The sequence below is a fragment of the Protomyctophum bolini genome, assembly GCF_963924005.1.
Source record: "Protomyctophum bolini genome assembly, chromosome: 13".
Taxonomy (NCBI): domain Eukaryota; kingdom Metazoa; phylum Chordata; class Actinopteri; order Myctophiformes; family Myctophidae; genus Protomyctophum; species Protomyctophum bolini.
The window spans coordinates 10,527,333-10,545,687 of NC_137874.1; the positions used below are offsets into that span (position 1 = coordinate 10,527,333).

An 18,355-nucleotide genomic window follows, 5' to 3' on the forward strand; every position below is an offset into this window, starting at 1 on the left:
GTGTGTGTGTGTGTGTGTGTGTGTGTGTGTGTAACGGGCGTGTGTGTGTGTGTGTGTAACGCGTGTGCGTGCTTGTGGCTGCGCTTTGTACCATAATTATAAAACCATATCCCACTCCAGTCCAGACTGGGTGTTTTTGATATTTCTGTAACTGTCAGTCAGTCAGTCAGTCAGTCACCATGGCTTTCTTACACCCCTGGCTGTTGTTTCTGTCATTGGCACCTGTGGCACTGGGTTACCCATATAGCCCCCCCACATGCTACACCAAGGTGCTCACCATGGCGAGAGAACTCGTGGAACAAGCAGCTTGGTTAAAGAGGGACCCGCAAACCGTAAGTCAGAAATAATAATAATAATTATTATTAATTAAGATTTTATGGACAAAAATGCACATGAACATGGCTAATTTCACCTGTACCAAAAAGATACTTAACCAGTTAGGTTATCAGAGCATATCTATTTTACCAGAATGTTTGCCTATTTTGAGAAGAAAAAAAGTCTTTCTCCGGCAAATGTTTGTCTGAGAGTAGGAAACAGTTACTTGGAGTAGGCTATACTATACAGTAGACTCTACTGTTAGAGTATTGTCTTGTCAGCATGAAAGTTTTGTTTGTTTTAAATTAAATATTGTTTCATTTCCCAGAGCCACTGCATGGCAAGCATACCAGATCTCTACATAGATGTCCATGTAAGTATCATGACTCTAAAACATATCTGTCAGGTCATAGGCTAGTGAACAAGAGATTATACATTTCTGTAAATTTAATTTTGAGATGAAGCTTGAGTTTGTCTTCATATGATTTTTTTGTCTCATGCACAGTAGCTGTAGCCTACACAAGATGTAACAACTCAACTTGTTGTTAACTTGTTAACAGCTCAACTTGACATTGAAGTCTTTCAGATGAACGAAATTGTATAGTGTATTAAAAGAAGAAACAAATATGATGTAGGCCTATTCAAATATTATGCTACATTGACTGATTGATTGAAATACTTACAATACGTACAAGTGTACCTGCACACATTCAAATCCAAAAGGTTAAAACACAATATAGCATGACAGTGTGTATGGATTTAAGCAATGTGATAATAATCCATATCATTTGATCTGACTTTGATTGAGCACAGGAGTTAAATGCAAATTAACTGTTTCTATCTATTCTATCTATCTTTCAAAACAGACTTATTGTTGGTGCTTTGTGAAGATATGGTCTGACAAAACGGACAGTGAATACACTGTCCAGTGCAGTATACAATATAGTAGTACAGTTAACTAAAACTAACTAAATAATTATATCTAGAAAAAATTGTTTGGAAAAACAATTTAGTTAACTGTAATAAGAAGACAAAAGGGATGCTCGCACATCAACATAAACAAAATAATGTCCACAGAGGTTTGGAAGATGCAAACATGTATTTTTTGCATCTGCCAAACCACTGTGGACATTCCTTTTGTTATGTCGGTGTGTGTGAGCATTCCTTCTTGTCTTCTTTGTCTTTTGTTTGGCTTACTCTCCTGACTGGAAAACCTTTATTCCTTAGACAAGAGCGCAAACTGTTTTTCCTAAACTTTGTTGAGTTAACTGAAATACAAATAAAAGCTGGTTTTACAAAAAAGTGATAATTAAATCAAAGTGTTCAGAACTAAAGTCAAAGAGAAAATGTTTAGACACTTTTAGACATTGTCAAAAAAATTCAAAAGTAGCTAAAACAGCAGATCTAAAAGCTCACAATCATTAATTGTGAGATGGTCAATCTGCTATTGTCTTACCTTGTTGAATCTTGCTTAATCCATATTTCAATAAAACACTCAAACAAAAAATGTTACTCTTCTGTACTTCTATGCCCTGTATCTGTAACGTTTTACTGCTGTGCTGTCTCTGGTGCCTGAAATAAAGGTATCTATCCATCTACCGTTATGTAAACTGAACAAAAAATTAATATGTATATATTCAATAACCAAAAACTAAACTAACAAACACACAAAACTGCAATAGCCTTGATACCCAGATACAAGGTTAATTGTGCTTGCCGCTTCCAGAATGAGTGCATCATGGTGAAGATGAGGACCTACATCTCCATGGTGGACGGCCTGCGAGCAAGACGCTGTTCTTACACCAGGGAGGTCAGGAGGTTGGGCGTCACTGTCCGACAGCTCTACATCATCATGTCCCAGAAGTGTCACGGGGTAAGCATTGCTGATCGGCAACTGAGTACATTTACTTGAGTACTGTACTTAAATAAGCTCTACTTTACTTGAGTTGTCTTTTTTTTTTTGGAAGCTTAAACACTTAGGGCCCTCATTTATCAACCGTGCGTACGCCAAAATATGGGTGCACGCCGAAATTACCGACATTTTTGACATTTACCATTTCCGCCAAAGCTTGAAATTGAACGTGACAACGTTGAAAATCCACGTTTGCTCCTCAGCTGGCGTACGCATGTTTTTCTCCGCAGAACGGCGGAGCAGCATTGTTTGACCAGCTGAGAGGCTGCCAAAGGCATCGAAACATATGTATTCACTCCTAAAATGTTAATATAAAACTGTATGTATATGGGCTACATGTAAAAAAAGAAAAAGAAAAAAGGAATGGACCTACAAGATGTGTCTTTGTGTCATATTAAATTTATAGGAGCTTTCCAACTTTACAATTAAAATCGCACTTGATTTAAGCCATTTAAACAGTGTTTTGCATGAGCGCATACATGCGAGGATTTGGGCTGTCTGTGCTGGAATATTTCCATGACGTTGGAAAGTATAGCCTACGTGCAGTGCTGCCTGCAGCTGCGGAGAGTCCCAACATGCATGGGTAGCCTATATACTGTAGCCTAATCTACAGTAGGCCGATGTCTTTCTGGAGTTACATGTGCAATCTCCTCCTCGTTTAATAAACCCGACGCGTCGCTCGAATGCCAAATGTACCGCCAGCGCAAGTGGGAACCGCATCGGAGATGTAGGCTACCCAGCCAGCCCACCACCACCACTCCTCCAGTGCCAGCCACATGGGCTACGGTTTTAGCTGCACATTCATATATTGACAGTTGAGTTGAGTTGACAGCCTATCCACTGCAGCGACTGTGAGGCAATCTAAATAGACTGTCGAACGTGCATGGTCAGTTGATCACGGTGTCACGGACAGACAGACAGGCAGACAGGACAGGATCGAGGAGCAGCACCTATGCAAAACAGCAGCGTGTGTGTGTGTGTGTGTGTGTGTGTGTGTGCGCGCGCGCGCCTATTTGTTATTTAATTCATGGTTCACAGGTTCAGGTTTTCGTTCACTAATAGATCTTGTTGTATATTAAATTAAAAATACTTTAATAATTTAATATAACTGTACAACTAACAACATACAGTGACAGTTGCTTGCAAATTGCGATATGTGCGTCAGCGTGCGTGCGGGGGGGGGTGAGGCGGGCAGCAAGGGGGAAGCGAAGCGAGAGGAGAAACAGACCTACAACTTTATTTAATTCATGCAGGTTTATTTATTTAAGATACAACAAGTTGCAAGTTGCGTGTGCGTGCGTGCGTCTGTGTGTGTATGAGAGAGCTGGGGCAGCAAGTCCATGTAACCATGGTTTCAGGAAACGTATTGCCGTTTTCAGGTCGCAAAAACGAGGGCGAGGCTTGATTTCATAGGGCGTGCCAGATAGATTTCAGCCGTCACATTTATTAACGTCAGAACGAAATTAAGGAAGGATCAGCTGTTTGCGATCACTTTATAAATGCCGTGGCGACGTGGGTGTACTACGAAACCTGCACTCGAATCTGTGGCAGATTTTACACTCGATTGATAAATGAGGGCCTTAAACCTCAGCATCCTTATTGTGGGGAAGGATTTCGCAGGTCAACAAGCACTTAATATGGTGAACCATATTAAGTGTACATTATATGGGCTCTATACTGGTGTCTTTTCTGTTCTCTGTTATTGTGCAGAAACGCTCACAACGTTGTCGCAGTGAGCTTGTATGGTGAACCATATTAAGTGGTCCATAATAAACATTGTTTCCCTGCAGAGTTTTTCACTAACCTTTGATGAAGTATCGCGCCGTTTTCAAAAGCAGATAGGAAGAGGGAAGCGCAGGCGGAGCCTGGTCTCCCATAAGCCAAATTCTAATACCCAAAATCTCGGCCACTCGCTCACTCACACTCGATGACTCCAGCATGGCGGTGTTAGGGTGAAATTGGCGGCCTGCTGAAATATGTGACCATCTTGTGGACTTCGAACAACTTACATGACATTATGTGATTGTCTACACGATTGTCACATATTTCAGCAGGTCACCAATTTCACCGTAACACCACCATGCTGGATGACCAAGTGTATTGGATTTGGGTATTGGAATTTGACTATAGACTTTGCATTGCGCCTCAGTTTCCCATACGCCCTAGCAAGCCAATGATAAGTTTCGATTTCCAGTTACGTCATCCGAACGCGTCATATTTGTCACTCTGTCCGAGGGAATCCACGTCTTAAAAGTTATCAAAAAACGGCAAATTAAACATATAAAACAAAAGACGGGTTTAGTGTGTTCCGCAGGAAAATACGATCGGAAAAAAGTCGGGTTTAGCGGGTTCAGCAAGAAAGACCTTTGCACGCACGCACTCGCGCGCGTGCACACACACACACACACACACACACACACACACACACACACACACACACACACACACACACACACACACACACACACACACTCATCTCTTGTCTCTGTTTGTAGGACCTGGTGTTCACAGTCGCTGATTGTGCAGCTTTGGAGCGCCCACCTGCTAGATACGGGAAATGACATGCTCTCTGCAGGAGAAAATAGAAAGAAGAAAGAGAGACAGAGAGGAAGCTTGAGAGATTCAGGATGCTGCATTAATTCTACACCTGATACATGTTATCTCTCACTTGACTTGTTATTCTCTCACCTTTGGAATGCATTAGATGTAGTGTACAGTAAGTGATAGTTTTATGTTAAAACAAAAAAGGTTTTGTTCTGTTTTACTGCACCTTTAATAATTTTAATGCATTGTTTCCAACTTAAAGTAACTGGAATGTTTTGCATTTCAATGCATGTGTGCTTAAAAGGGTATAATTTAACCATCTTACAGTAAATAAACATAATTTCCAATATCCTTGTAACTTTTTGTTATTTTACACAAAATGTATCAAAACAATAGGCTATAGCTTTTTTGTCTTTTGTGTTTTTTATTCCAGTATTTTCTCTCAATTAATGGGGGCGAGAAAAAAAGTATTAGGTAAAGTAATAAGTAACTAGGTACTTTTGGCAGGGATTAATAATCTTTAACAACACTGGTTGTAATTAAGTTCACTAGGTTGATGCTTTGAGACTTTATGTGAGAAGTGTGCAACAACCGAACATGTGTTTGGAGAGTGAAGTATACCAAATAGTGTCAAGCGATTAGGTACATGAAGTGAAGGTTGTGAAAACTGTGCCAAATTATAGCTTTTTGGTAAAATGGTGAAAAACTATTTACAATAGTCAATGCATTTTTATGTTTAAAGTGGTTCAACTGACTTAGATGATATATATATATATGTTGCCGCCCCTATAAAATGAATATCAATGACTCAATGCTAACTGTCTCCAACCCAGGAGTACAAATACATTTACAGTCATCATGACAAGACAGGTGAAAATAAACTTAAAAGGACACAAGGGTGACATCTGGTGGCCTATTACTTAACCTGGAGTTGCACTTAAAGTGTTCATTGTGTGTGTTATCACTTATCAGGAAACAAGATTTAGTTCTTGTTGTTAGTCTTGTTGTCAAATTGAATGTTTGTGACCTATATTGTGATTGAGTATTGTTTGTGACCTCAGTGGAGAGGACAGTGGTACAGTGGACTGGCCCTTTGGTTTAACATCTAGCTTTAATTGTCAGGGGACAGAACAGATCGCATGGACACACATGAACATGTAACCCAGAGTTCAGAACACTACACTCATATAGGCAGAAAACTGGATTTTGCTCAAATGAGGACACCTTCTCTGAGTTACCCTTTCTTCTTATCAAGTGTAGTTGACATTGTGTTGATATTTGGATAATATTTCTTTGATGTGTCTGCCATAATTTGGAAATATGCTATGTATTTCCCAGGGAATCAGTTTCTGAAATATAATCATTAGTGTAGTGAGTTGAGTTTTTTGTTTGACTTCACTGTAAAAGATATTTGTTAAAACATTTGAGATGTTCTATAAAACCTCTCCTACATTGAATTGCATTTTAATGAATGGCACAATACTTCTTCTTACCACTAGTATTCATCAGAATAATCACGGTAGGAACATGGAATGTGGGGACCATGTCTCAGTAACTTGTGAGAAGCCATGACAGCAAACATAGCAGAACAGTTAAGGTGTCATCACCAGGTTGGGACCTGTTGAGTCCTATTTTGTGCTCCAATATTGTTGTCACTATAGTTGAAGAGATGCACCCAAATAGATGTCTTCAAAAGCACAGTCCCCTTATGTTGATGTTTTGCTTGTCTGTGTCACTTTGAAATCAATGCCTCGAGCTGAAACCCCCCCCCCCCCCCCCCCAATATATATGCATTTATCTATTATAGCATTAGCCTTTGAACTATTTTAGCATGCGTTGCAACAGCTAACTACATCAGATAAAACTATCATTCAAATGTCATGACGCCCTGGGAAATGCTGCAGGCCACTTGCTTGAATAGTAGCCTAATGTAATTCTGCAAACTGTTAATAAATACTTCAATCAATAAATCAATCAATCAATTTGTGCATGCATCTTACAGTAACTTGAGGAAGCATTATGTCTGTCCCAGGTTGTTCTCTATTAGAACAGAAATGTACATTTGGAAACGTTTACATAATTATAGCAGAAAAAACTGAAAAATGTAATGCTGAGGACAATGATCTGTACAGGTTGCCTGAGATCAGATATGTCTGCGTTAGCACTAAAACCTGTATAAATGTAATTATCATGCTGAAACCTTCATATCATATTCATAACATGCACTCCTCACTAGAGAGTACAGTGAATCAGAATCATGTTTTTCGTTTGAAATGTACCCATTCTACATATAGGGGTCAGGACAACGAGACCTTTTCGTGAAGGGGTCAGAATAAAATGTGGACTTAAACTGTTATTCGTCTATAGTAGGCTACTCAGTTAGTAGTACATACATACTGTGAAATACAAATGTCAATCAATCAATAAATCAATCAATAAATGGATTTTAGATAAATCTATTTTGTTTTGCCACTAGGTGGTGCTATAGAGCTAGATAAATAGTTGCCAGGCATACTAGACTTTATTTGACATATTATTATTCATAATAACATTATGAAGATGAGTGAAGCGGAGCCTCACCCTGATACTTCATGTGGAATGTAGTCCACATTAAAGTAACATTTAAATTGTTTTATTAAGCTCTATTGCGTGCGTGCATGCGTACGTGCGCGTCTAAAAATAAACTGGCTACATTTTGACTCACCTGTGTATTCTAATACCGGTAGACAAAACGAAAACAACAACATAACAGAGTCAGTCTTCAGAGAAGGAGAAGCCACACACACACACACACACACACACACACACACACACACACACACACACACACACACACACACACACACACACACACACACACACACACACACACACACACACACACACACACACACACACACACACACTAAATTCAGTTCACGCAACCCGGATATGAAGTTCCTTTTCACACTGTTCACAGTAGTAAAGCCGATAGAAGAACTACATTTCCATGACGACCGTGGGAGGGCCGTTTTGGCCACAGGGTGGGGCTTACAGAGAAGTGAACTGTGTAGCAACAAGTTGCAGAGGCTCTCTCTGACTCTCTCTCCCACTAATGATTATTCGCCGTGTTCCTGGAGGCAGGTGGACTTCGTGCGTCCAGCGTTAGCAGCGGCGCCGCAATACTACGTGAATGACAATATTATTTTTGATCTCGGAGCTCACAGCAGCACTGGAAGGAATGGACGGCGTGGACTAACCGATTCGAAGCTCATTTACAGTGTTTTCTTTTCTGCAAGGACGCGAGACATAATTCCGCGCACATTGGGTAGGCAAGTGTTGTAGTGGCTGCGCGTCAGGACGCGCGCGTCTTGTTTTTTTTTCTAGATTTGTGTGTAGAGCTTATTTTTTTTATTTCCCTAGGATTTTTGTAATCGATAAATCGCAATCGATGGCGTTTGCTAGATTTAGCAAAATCCTTCGCCTGCCTTCTCTTGACATCAAGAAGAAGGTGAAGCAATATGAGCACGTCCATCGGGATATCAATCCAAACGACTTATGGGAGATCGTTGGCGAGCTGGGCGATGGGGCTTTTGGAAAAGTGTACAAGGTAAGCAGCTAAGCTACAGATTCATAACGCACACTTTAAACTCCGAGAGTGTACAAGAAGGGTCCATTTGTAGCCTACACGGTCTGTCTCAGAGTTATGAACAGGATTGATCTCAGTGTGTGGTTTATTCTCCAAGTAGACATACCAACTAGAATTGTAACCTGTAATTTACATTTCGCACTAGCTTGCACCTGCTGTGCTGTCTGTCCCTGACACTGCGTCATTTTGCGACTATGTTGTGTGTGTCATAGAAGTATAGCCAAGCGAAAAAGACTATCAATATCATCGTATATAATCGAGTCTGAATATATTACTTAGATATGCAAATGTAAAAATGATAAAATCGATCAAATACACATCTATGGCAGTCTTGATCCAATTAAGGCTCCTAGAAGCATTGGCGTCCTAGTATCTCACTCCTGGAGATCTTTGCCACCCTTAACGTTGTCCACTTTGTTCAGTGAAGTCTTTTGAGAAGCAAGTGGTAGTGGTTCCAGTCAGTCAGAGAGAGATTAGCCCACTCCGAACACCCACACGTTTTTACGACCGTAGTACTAAACCCTTGATTATGCCGCTGGTCAGTGGTCAGAGTCCAGGCCACCCAGAACAACAGGTTGTAAGAAGCAGACAAGCAGTGCACTGCAGTGGTGGGGGAGGAAGTAGGCATAGGCCTACTAATAGTTTGATTTAGTAGTGTCTTATGAGTATAAGAGTACAAAAGTATGCTATCTGTAGCATGGAGTAGCATGCATGCAATAGATATATGCAGATCTATTATTTCTTCACTCATGCAGTAAAGGCCCATTTCACAATCATATTATTATTTAATGTTATTAGTAATACATGAATGGTCCCATTAATGTTGCAGCTGGTAAAGGTGGGGCTGGATTTAATTACTGTGGGCCTGCTGGGTAGCTTAATCTATAATAATGTTTCACAAAGTCTCAGTTAATGTAATTGTGTTAAATTACTTTAATGTTGCAGCTGGTAAAGGTGGGGCTGATTTCAATTACTTAATATGCTGCTGGGTAGCTTAATTTACAAAGTCCTATTATTCTGAGATATATATATATATATATATATTTATATATATATTTATATATTTATATATATATTTATATATATATATATATATATATATAGTGGTGTAGAACTAGAAGTCTACAGTATCAAATAATGGAAATACTCAATTAAAGTAAATGCACCTCGTTACAGTACTGAGTGTATTCCACCACTATAAGTTATTGGTAATGTTTCAGATGTTTGCCACCCCTGACCCACCCACCTGGAGAGTTAACTGCACCTGTTTGAGTAGCCCATTAGTCACTCACCGTCTTATATTTAACTGTAGCTCTATTATTCATATTTCCATTAACCACCTGAACCGGAACCCCAGCATCCATATTCTGGGGGGGAACATTTTGCCAAACATAGAAGATCTGCAAGTTTGCAATGCACTGTGAGCATCACAGAATCACACCATATGGATTAAATTGCTTTTCCTAATGTCTCAAGCCATGTTTCTCAGTCGGAGCAGTGAAGGCACAACCAGCCACCAGTGTTTCTCAGAACATCAGCTGCGGTCTCTCTCCACCTTGGGGAGAGAGAAGCACATTTTTAACCTGCAGTCTCCCCGCGAGCTGGCTCTGTCTGCTGTGCACAGCAGAGCACAGTGAGCGTCTTTGACTGCGAGCACATCGTCACCGGGGGCCTCAGTGGAACAAGTGATGCTTGACCGAGAGGCCTGCGTCGAGCAGAACAAGCTCGCCTTTTAACTGGAGTCCACCTTATTTGGACTATTTTGTTTGTATTGGATAGTGTGTGTGTGATATACTGGTCAGAAGATGCACATGGGGTGGCTTGGGGGTGTGGTGAGGAAGTTGGGATACAGACTGGCTCTCAAGAACATCTTTTACTCAAAGTGTATAAGTTGTTCATTTGATTACATTAAAGTAACTTGAGTTAAATGATCAATTATCAAGTTTTTAGTTTCTACTGTGTATGATTTTTGTTGGATTTTCATGGACTGTTCAACTTCAACCCAGAATAGGGTTCAATCGTTAAGCTAAGTGAAACAATTAAATTAAACCTGTACTGTATGTGAGACATCCTCCACCTATTGACAACCTGGAGGGGAAACGGACACGCCTAAACGGGGCTGTCCGTTTCACATAATACACCACCTGAATTTGACAATATGGTGGCATTAAAATAAAGTACAGAGAAAGAGAGCATTGATCAGATGAATCAGAATCCACTTGTTCATGTGTTGGTCAGGTTTTAATCTCGTCATCTTCTGTCCATTACAACCGCGGTTAATCAAAACATGCCCATGTTGTCTTAAAGGGACAACGTTAAGAATAACTTTTGTTTGGATTAAATGTCCTGAGGAACATTCCACTTCAGTGACTATAGCAATCCCATCCCTGTGAGTGCTTTTATTAAGAAACTTCCGCTTAACACGCCCGCTGCATTGCTTTGGCCATTCAACTGGCCCCGGGCTTGCCTATCTTAGCCTGTGGAGGAGGACAGACTGGTCCACACCTGCAGTTGTCAGGGCCATTGTAGATTAAGTGTTATGGCAACATGGAGGAAGAAGGTGGAGGCAAGCTGACAGAGTAGAGGAAATCGTAGGCAGACACAGAGGAGACTACTCTTGAGTCGACGTCTCCCAGAGCCTCAGAACTAATCAGCTTGTCTGTGGGAGGGACAGGGCAGGGCCTCAAGTAGTGAATCTGGGATGTTTTTTTTCCTGTCCACCATTCAAGTTCTTTATCCACCATGGCCTCGTCTTTAATCCATCCTGCTCCCACCCTTTCTCCTCAGTCAATGCAAGGCTCTTTTATGTCTATGACTGGCCTTCAAACCCGGCTTGAACCCTATAGCATCCCTTCTGATAGGAAAGCAGCAGGGGGCCCTTGGGAATCGGTCAAGTGGCTAACTATGTAGAAATGCTCCAAGATGCACAGTGATAATCCTTTCTGAATGTTTGTTAGAGGCATACCATGTGATGAAAAGGCAGAAATCATGCAGACATCATGATCTCCGCAGGAGTTGCGGCTTACCTATACCCACTTAAGCCCTATTTTATACCAAGGCTATTACAAAATAGCCTATCGGGATCACCACTAGGGTTAATGTGGTTTGTGGTTAAAGAAAAATAAAGTGACCCTTGACCTTTCCAGTCCACTTAACAAAAAGTAGACTCAACATGTCTTTTTGAGATACTCCTCAGAGAACAGACCACACTGGATTTGGTTGAGTTCAGTTCTGTTAGCAGTCTGTCTAAACTAAGGGTCATTGACCGTCCTCAAAGTCAATGCAATGGAAGCATGACACCTCACACGTGTGTGTGTGTGTGTGTGTGTGTGTGTGTGTGTGTGCGTGCATGTGCCCTTCCCTCTAATAATATCTTAAATCACAATCTGTGTGGGCTCAGGCTGAAACTACCACACATGCAATGCTGTCTTGCAATAATGTGTATCTCATTTAAGACACAGTATAAAAGGGTTTGTGACAAAGTGTTTGTTTTGGTGGGCATGTGGCCACAGCGGACAGTTTTTAGCTGGACCATTTCAGCTTTCTGTAAGAATAAATGAAGCATTAACCAGAAGTCTGTTTTTGTTTTAGGTTTTCAAATGAGCCTTCTCGACTTTCATACAGTAACTGTTAAATGTGCACCGTCACTTCACGTCATTCGTGTTACCTCCATTAAGTAAGATTCCTCGCAGGCGGCTCCTTGTCTGAAGCCATCAAACTGTCCCTTTGATGTACAGTATATGGAGTGTGGCCACTGGCCAGCTCACAGTATATTGTTGTGGGCAGCAGGACTTGAATTGTTGTGGAGCTTCTATGCCCATGATTATACATAATAAACAAGGCAGGACGGGTCCAGCATGCTCCCTTTTGTAGATGTGACTTTGAATGTGTGGCCACATGGTGTGTTATGACACACGCACGCATGCATGCACACACACAGTCACACACACACACACACACACACACACACGCACACACACACGCAGACGGATGGACGCACGCGCGCATTTGTGCACGCACAGGATGTTGTTGACATTCTTAGGCTTTCTGTGTCACGAGGTCCCAGTATGGCAGTCGCCCGCAGTGTGTCAGTGATGGAAGTGAACGGGTCACACTGGAACACATCCAATCAGTGTCACACATATTGTAGCCTGACTGTCAATACACTGCACAATCCTGAGTGTAACACAAATGACATGTTATACAGTACATAAGGCTTTTAAATGTACTGTAAAAAACTAAAAATGGGCCCATATGAGTTAAAAGAACATGGACTTTTCTGTGTACATCATGACATTGAGATTTTTCAATATCTTCATTACAAACATACATTTGGTCACACATCATTTGGATTCAGTGAAAATGTATCTTTGTCCTGTCAGCCCTTCTTGTGTTGTGTGCGTGAACTTGTTTGTATTGGTGCCATTCAAGTTCACTGTGTTGACCGGCAGCATCGCCTTGCAACCGTCAGGAAACGGCATCCGAAGAGAATAGGTGCTAATGCACTGTATGCAGTTTCATGTTACATAGTTGATGTTTGTTGAGCTACTGTATACAGCAACAGACAGGAGGTTGTCTGGACAGCATAGCCCTTTGCTTTCTCTTTACGTACACACACACACACACACACACACACACACACACACACGCACACAGGAAGTTAAGACACTGTCCCATCTTGGTTAGACGTGTGGGGAGATTTATATGCAACAGAGCATAGGAAGGCAGCAGTCTCTGGGGGAATGGAAAAGGAACAACAGAGCTAGGGCTGCACAAATTAATTATGGATACAATGACTGCTGACCAAATAAGGTTTGAATTAATTGCAAAGGTTCACGATCATATGTAATCGTGAAACTTTGCAATTAATTCAAACCTTATTTGGTCAGCAGTCTTGCTTGCCAGCATGTCTTAACTTCGTGTGTGTGTGCGTCTGTGCATGTGTGCGCGTGTGCGCCACAGGATGTTGCTAATGTTGTGTAGGCGTGTGTCTCTGTCTTGTGCTCATTGCTCATGTGAGGCCGCGCGTGCATCGTGCAGGTGAGCATGTTTTTGTCCGCAACTGAAGTGTGAAACAGAGTTGCTGAGAGGTGTTCCTCACTAATTAATGAGACATGTGCCACTGAGCACACATTGACCTGCTGCCATCTGTGAAGCTAGTCTCCAAATACAGTGAAGCTAAATCTCCATAGACACGCATACAGTTAAATTAAGTCTCTATAGAGAGTCTACACACAAATACTGTATCGTGAAGTTGGTCTCCCATAGACACACATACAACCTCGACACGCACGCACGCACGCAAATAGTCAGTATAAAGTTATTTTCAATCTGTCCTCCGAAATCTGATATTCTCTCAAGTTTTCGCTGTGACAAACTGTATCTTATGACAAATTTACATATTTTATATTGATGTACCACAAGTCGCAAGATGACATAAATGTAAGGTGCTATAAAGTAGCTAATGCAATTCATGGGTGCCGTCACGTGGATGAAAATGATTTACAGGGGTGCCCTCACTGCCCTGAGCCAAAGAAGTTTGAGATTCACTGCCATCGACACACATACAGTGAATTGAGTCTCCATAGACACTTATACAGTGATGGTAACACTCATTACACAGTGGCCCCTTTTTTGGGGGGGGAACCGGTTCAGTTCTTTTTGGTTCTTAGTCCACGAGCCAGAGCTCCAAAATTGGAACTATAATTATGAATTGAGTGTGCAAAATATACCTATATTAAATTAATATTGTCATCACCATGAAACTTGCCCAGTTGATTACTTACACAAAGACAATGATGTATTGTATAATTTGTATTACAGTTACAGTTAAATATGCAAATTAGGCCCACTCAATTCATATTAACGTTCCCATTTTGGAGGTCTGGCTCATGGACTAAAAACTGGTTCTGTACTGAACTGGTTCCCAACCGGTGGAAAAGGGGTCACAGAGAGACCACAGTGTTATGCTCCAAGCTGTCACCAATAGAAAAATCACATGTCACTGCTATCTAGTCTAGTGTATCCCCCTTGTCTCAAGTGCTGAAGCCTTGTGCTGTACCTTACCCGTTAGGGAATTGTTCAGAAGTTCTTTAACAAGTTAGTGGTTTATATCACAGGGCTATAAAATGTTTTCTTTAAATGTTAATGCTCATTGTCTCTGAGTTGGGTTCCTGTACCCACCCAGTAGGGAAGCAAGATATTCAGCAGTTCTTTAACCTGTTAGGGATTTTTGTCATTATTTAATATAATTATATTCATTCAGTGTGTGTTGGGCTCCTGGATGTTAAGGAGTTATAATTTGGCCTTGTGTATCTGACTTTCTCATGATACATTATCTTTTCTAATAAACATCATTTTGAAATGGAAGACTTATGGAAGATTGGAAGATTTATACAAGATTAGAATTGATCCAATCTTAATTAGAAACATAAGCACTCAAAGTCAAATGTGAAATACCCCTTTAAACTTGTACTATAGTATTCCAGTCATCAGAACTCTTGGAGCCCTGGTTGTTTTCTGTAATCTTTACAGACCAGCTGGGCCCATGCTGGTCTGATAAGAAATCCACTAGGGTGGGAGTGACTGTGGACTAGGCTTCGATGCCAGACAGCCTCTCGTGAAGGTGAAGATGACAAGATGTCCATGTCATTTATCTCAGAGAACATGTATGGTTTGACTGAGTTGTATCTGGTTATGTACACTTACAAAGGTTTCCAAAAAATGTGCGCTTTTGTCTAAAATGTGCCTGTGTAAAATGCCTCTTTTAATAAGCTAGTGAAGTTTTCACTACAGTAGTATATTAGGTAGCCATTTTTTATGAATTGCAATTAAAACGTCAGCTCAGTTCTTTGTAGTGGCTTTACATGTTTTGCTTTATATAGTCATATTGTTAATCCACCATTTGTGGTGACATGTCTAGGCAGGATTCAGTAAGATTGCCTCAGCTATCTAGTCAGAACTGGCTCATCAGAATGTGATTTTGAAATGCTTTACAGCTCTGGTTCCCAAAGGTGTGCCGATGCACAATAGTGTCCGGGAGTTCTTTGGGATTTTGTGACAGCTGGCCCACATATCTATTTTTTACTGTATTATTATTATTACCTACGGTATGCTGCTGCATTGTCTGAAGGAAGCAGAGGAAGAATAAGTTTTACTCGTGTACTGTAACTGTACACAAGATGTAACATTTAAGCAGCACAACCTTGCACCTTGGTATTATTGCAACATATTCAGCTATGAAAAAATGCTATGCAAATTCGTTTCCCAATGAATATGCAAATTCTACCTTTTTGTTCAACCTGGCGTCTCTATTTTGGGCATATGATTATACACGATTTCAATTTTTTCTTATATATAATCGCAGATCTACAAGCTCACAATGCATTGCAAATATGTTTGCTGTTTTACAAAATTTGTGAAAGTAAGAAAAAGCGGTTTAATATATATATGTGCTAGAGGCTACTTTGCATGGAAATGAATACAGTTGTGGCTGGAGATTTTGACTTGCCCTTTTGAAAGTTTGAAAACCACTGTCATATAGTCTTAAACATGATAAACTCCTAGGCTGTGTGCGTTGTGACTATCCTCTTTAGTTTTCTACATATTGTGCCGAAACAGGAACCTGTTCACTTTTGCGGTTTTTGAACTGATAGGTTGCAAAACCATCACATCCTTCAAAAGACGGAAACTCCAGCTTTCACATGGGGTCATGAAGTTTAAACTTCCGTCCCCTGCTGTGGTGTGTCCCACACCCTTACAGTATTTACAGGTCATGAATTTATGCCTATGTTCAGTCATTCAGTTATGGGAAACAGAAAGCATGCAGATAGCAGAACTGGGTGGCATTCTCTTTGGGGTAGACCATAGGTCGCGTACTGTAATAGTTCACTTAGCAGTTACACCCAGTGAAAAGGTGCTATCTTCTAACTAAGGCATAGAATCTGAATATTATGCAACACAGCTTTAATTATGCAATACAGGTTCCAGGTTCCCACATAGCGGGTTTTACTTGCTTTCTGAAGCTGGAGATTTCCGGCAAATGCATAGCATCCTTCCTAAAGCTGAAGTGGAATCGCACAAAGCACAGCCATTTCACAAACATTTAGTTGCTGATCTACAAGCTAACAATTATCGTACGACAAAGTAGAAGGCGTAAGTGTTTAACCATTTAAACCCTCTGTTCACCGGAGTCCCTGTTTTTTTCCTCCTACATCAAATCTCTCCACCGAAACTGGTCTATCAACAAGCTCGCAATGCAAGCCATCACAAGCTTGTACATCAAGTCGTGGCTGCAGTGTAGATGGTGTTCATGTGGTCAATAGGCCATACTCCCACCCTACCCCACCCACCTACACCATCGGTGTGAAATCTAGTGAGATAGTGAGTGAAGTTTCCTCTTTGATCCTGTGATCTGGTTTAACCCTTTTTGGGCGGGAACCCCTTTTGATGTTTCAAGCATTATGTTGCAGTTATTGAAAAATAGCAGATCTACAAGCTCTGTGCCGCGCTACGAACTTGTAGGTCTGCTATTTTTGAAAAATCGTGAAAATGTGACTCAAATGTTTTAATATATATATTCTTTCAGAGTGAACGTTTTTAACTCAAATCTTTGCTTATGGGGGGTCCATGGCCAAATAGATATAATCTTGGGGGTCCTTGACATGAAAATGTTTGAGTACCACTGACATAGAAACATGGGTTTTTCAGAAAACTGTCATGATTTAGAAGACTTTTTCTTTTTTAATTTCGATGTTGGGCTTAAATGGTTTAACCCGTATCCGCTCCAGAGATCAAGGCCATTCAGCGTTTTTTAATCCATGGTGTTTGGCGCTGTGATTGTTGCATTCAATGGAGAGAAGGAAGGCTCTTAGTCAGTGATCTGGATAGTCTTGACCTTTTGACCTGTGCCTGGTGATGTCAGCAGCTATAGTGCTATCTTCTCACCTCCGGCAGGAACATGAGACCAGATTAACTTGTAACTACTATGTTTAAGTGTCTCGTAGTCTTGGATTTCATTCTAACTGAATTGTGGCTTCTTTGACCTCTAATATTATAATCAGCTTTGTTTTGATTTTAGTTCCAATATGTGGATATGTCAACGCTTAAATATTAAGGTTATTTGGCTCTCTTGCAGTTCAAAAAGGCAGATAGATGAAGTCAATATTTGGAAAAACATTGTCCCTCATCTCACGCATCATCAAGTGCGGTAACCTTTACATTTGTGCATATACTGTACAATAGTACTCTGACAAGGCTCAAATATTCAAATATTGCTAGAGAGCTTTGGCAACGGGTGCAATGTCCCCGAACCCTGACCATGAAACGTTGCATCCGCTGCGTACACTTGATATAAAGGCATCCCTATCCAAAATGAAAGCAAACTAAAGTGAAACTCCTGGGCCTTTCGCTGTCACGCAGCTAGTCCATCTGCTGAATAAGAGATAAGCATTTCCACAGGCCTGCGTCTACAATGGCATAGGTCAGGTTTTACAGGCTATACTGTCATTATGGAGGCTTTGACGGCCACATTCCAGCTCTCCGAGGAGCACGCGGCGGCGCCGTACCTTTACGTTTATGACGGTGCAAAGGTCTTACACGCTAATTGTTATACAAGGTGTGTGTGTGTGTGTGTGTGTGTGTGTGTGTGTGTGAGTGTGTTCCGTACAGGGTGTGTATGACACGCTACAAAATGCGCATGTCGGCACACCAGGTCATAACACTCATGCGGCCCAGAGGATATTGACCTCAGGGATGGGTTAATTGGTGTTCACACACAGCGCTCCACATTTCATGCAATGAAAAAATCTGCCAGGATTACTAGGACTGCATGGTTATGACTTATGACTGATGTGATAATCTTCAATATTTTGATGAATATGGTCATAATCATTGATTACTATGATTTGTTGTGGGAGGAAAGATGACGTTATACAGGTTTTCATTGCGATTATTTG

At 40.9% G+C, this 18,355-nt stretch overlaps 2 protein-coding genes across 2 annotated transcripts in view; both read left to right on the forward strand.

Annotated features, from left to right (window-relative positions):
- The first annotated feature begins 205 nt into the window (after positions 1-205).
- On the forward strand, positions 206-5,095 carry cytl1 (cytokine like 1). Its single transcript, XM_080779750.1, has 4 exons — positions 206-332; positions 644-688; positions 2,042-2,188; positions 4,723-5,095. The coding sequence occupies exons 1-4, from the start codon at positions 279-281 to the stop codon at positions 4,786-4,788; spliced, it is 312 nt and encodes a 103-aa protein (XP_080635876.1). The 5' UTR covers positions 206-278; the 3' UTR covers positions 4,789-5,095.
- Positions 5,096-7,874: 2,779 nt separating this feature from the next.
- Positions 7,875-18,355, forward strand: part of stk10 (serine/threonine kinase 10) — a 67,397-nt gene continuing 56,916 nt past the window's right edge. Inside the window, exon 1 of the mRNA XM_080780305.1 lies at positions 7,875-8,360. Coding sequence (XP_080636431.1) covers positions 8,202-8,360 — 159 coding nt within the window. The 5' untranslated portion in view covers positions 7,875-8,201. The remainder of the gene's footprint in view (positions 8,361-18,355) is intronic.

Bases quoted from the DNA above. Each gene is read 5' to 3' on its own strand.
- cytl1 (XM_080779750.1), top strand. From the start codon at position 279: ATGGCGAGAGAACTCGTGGAACAAGCAGCTTGGTTAAAGAGGGACCCG. The intron at 333-643 runs GTAAGTCAGAAA...TTCATTTCCCAG, and splicing joins TAAAGAGGGACCCGCAAACC to AGCCACTGCATGGCAAGCAT. The intron at 2,189-4,722 runs GTAAGCATTGCT...CTCTGTTTGTAG, and splicing joins TGTCCCAGAAGTGTCACGGG to GACCTGGTGTTCACAGTCGC.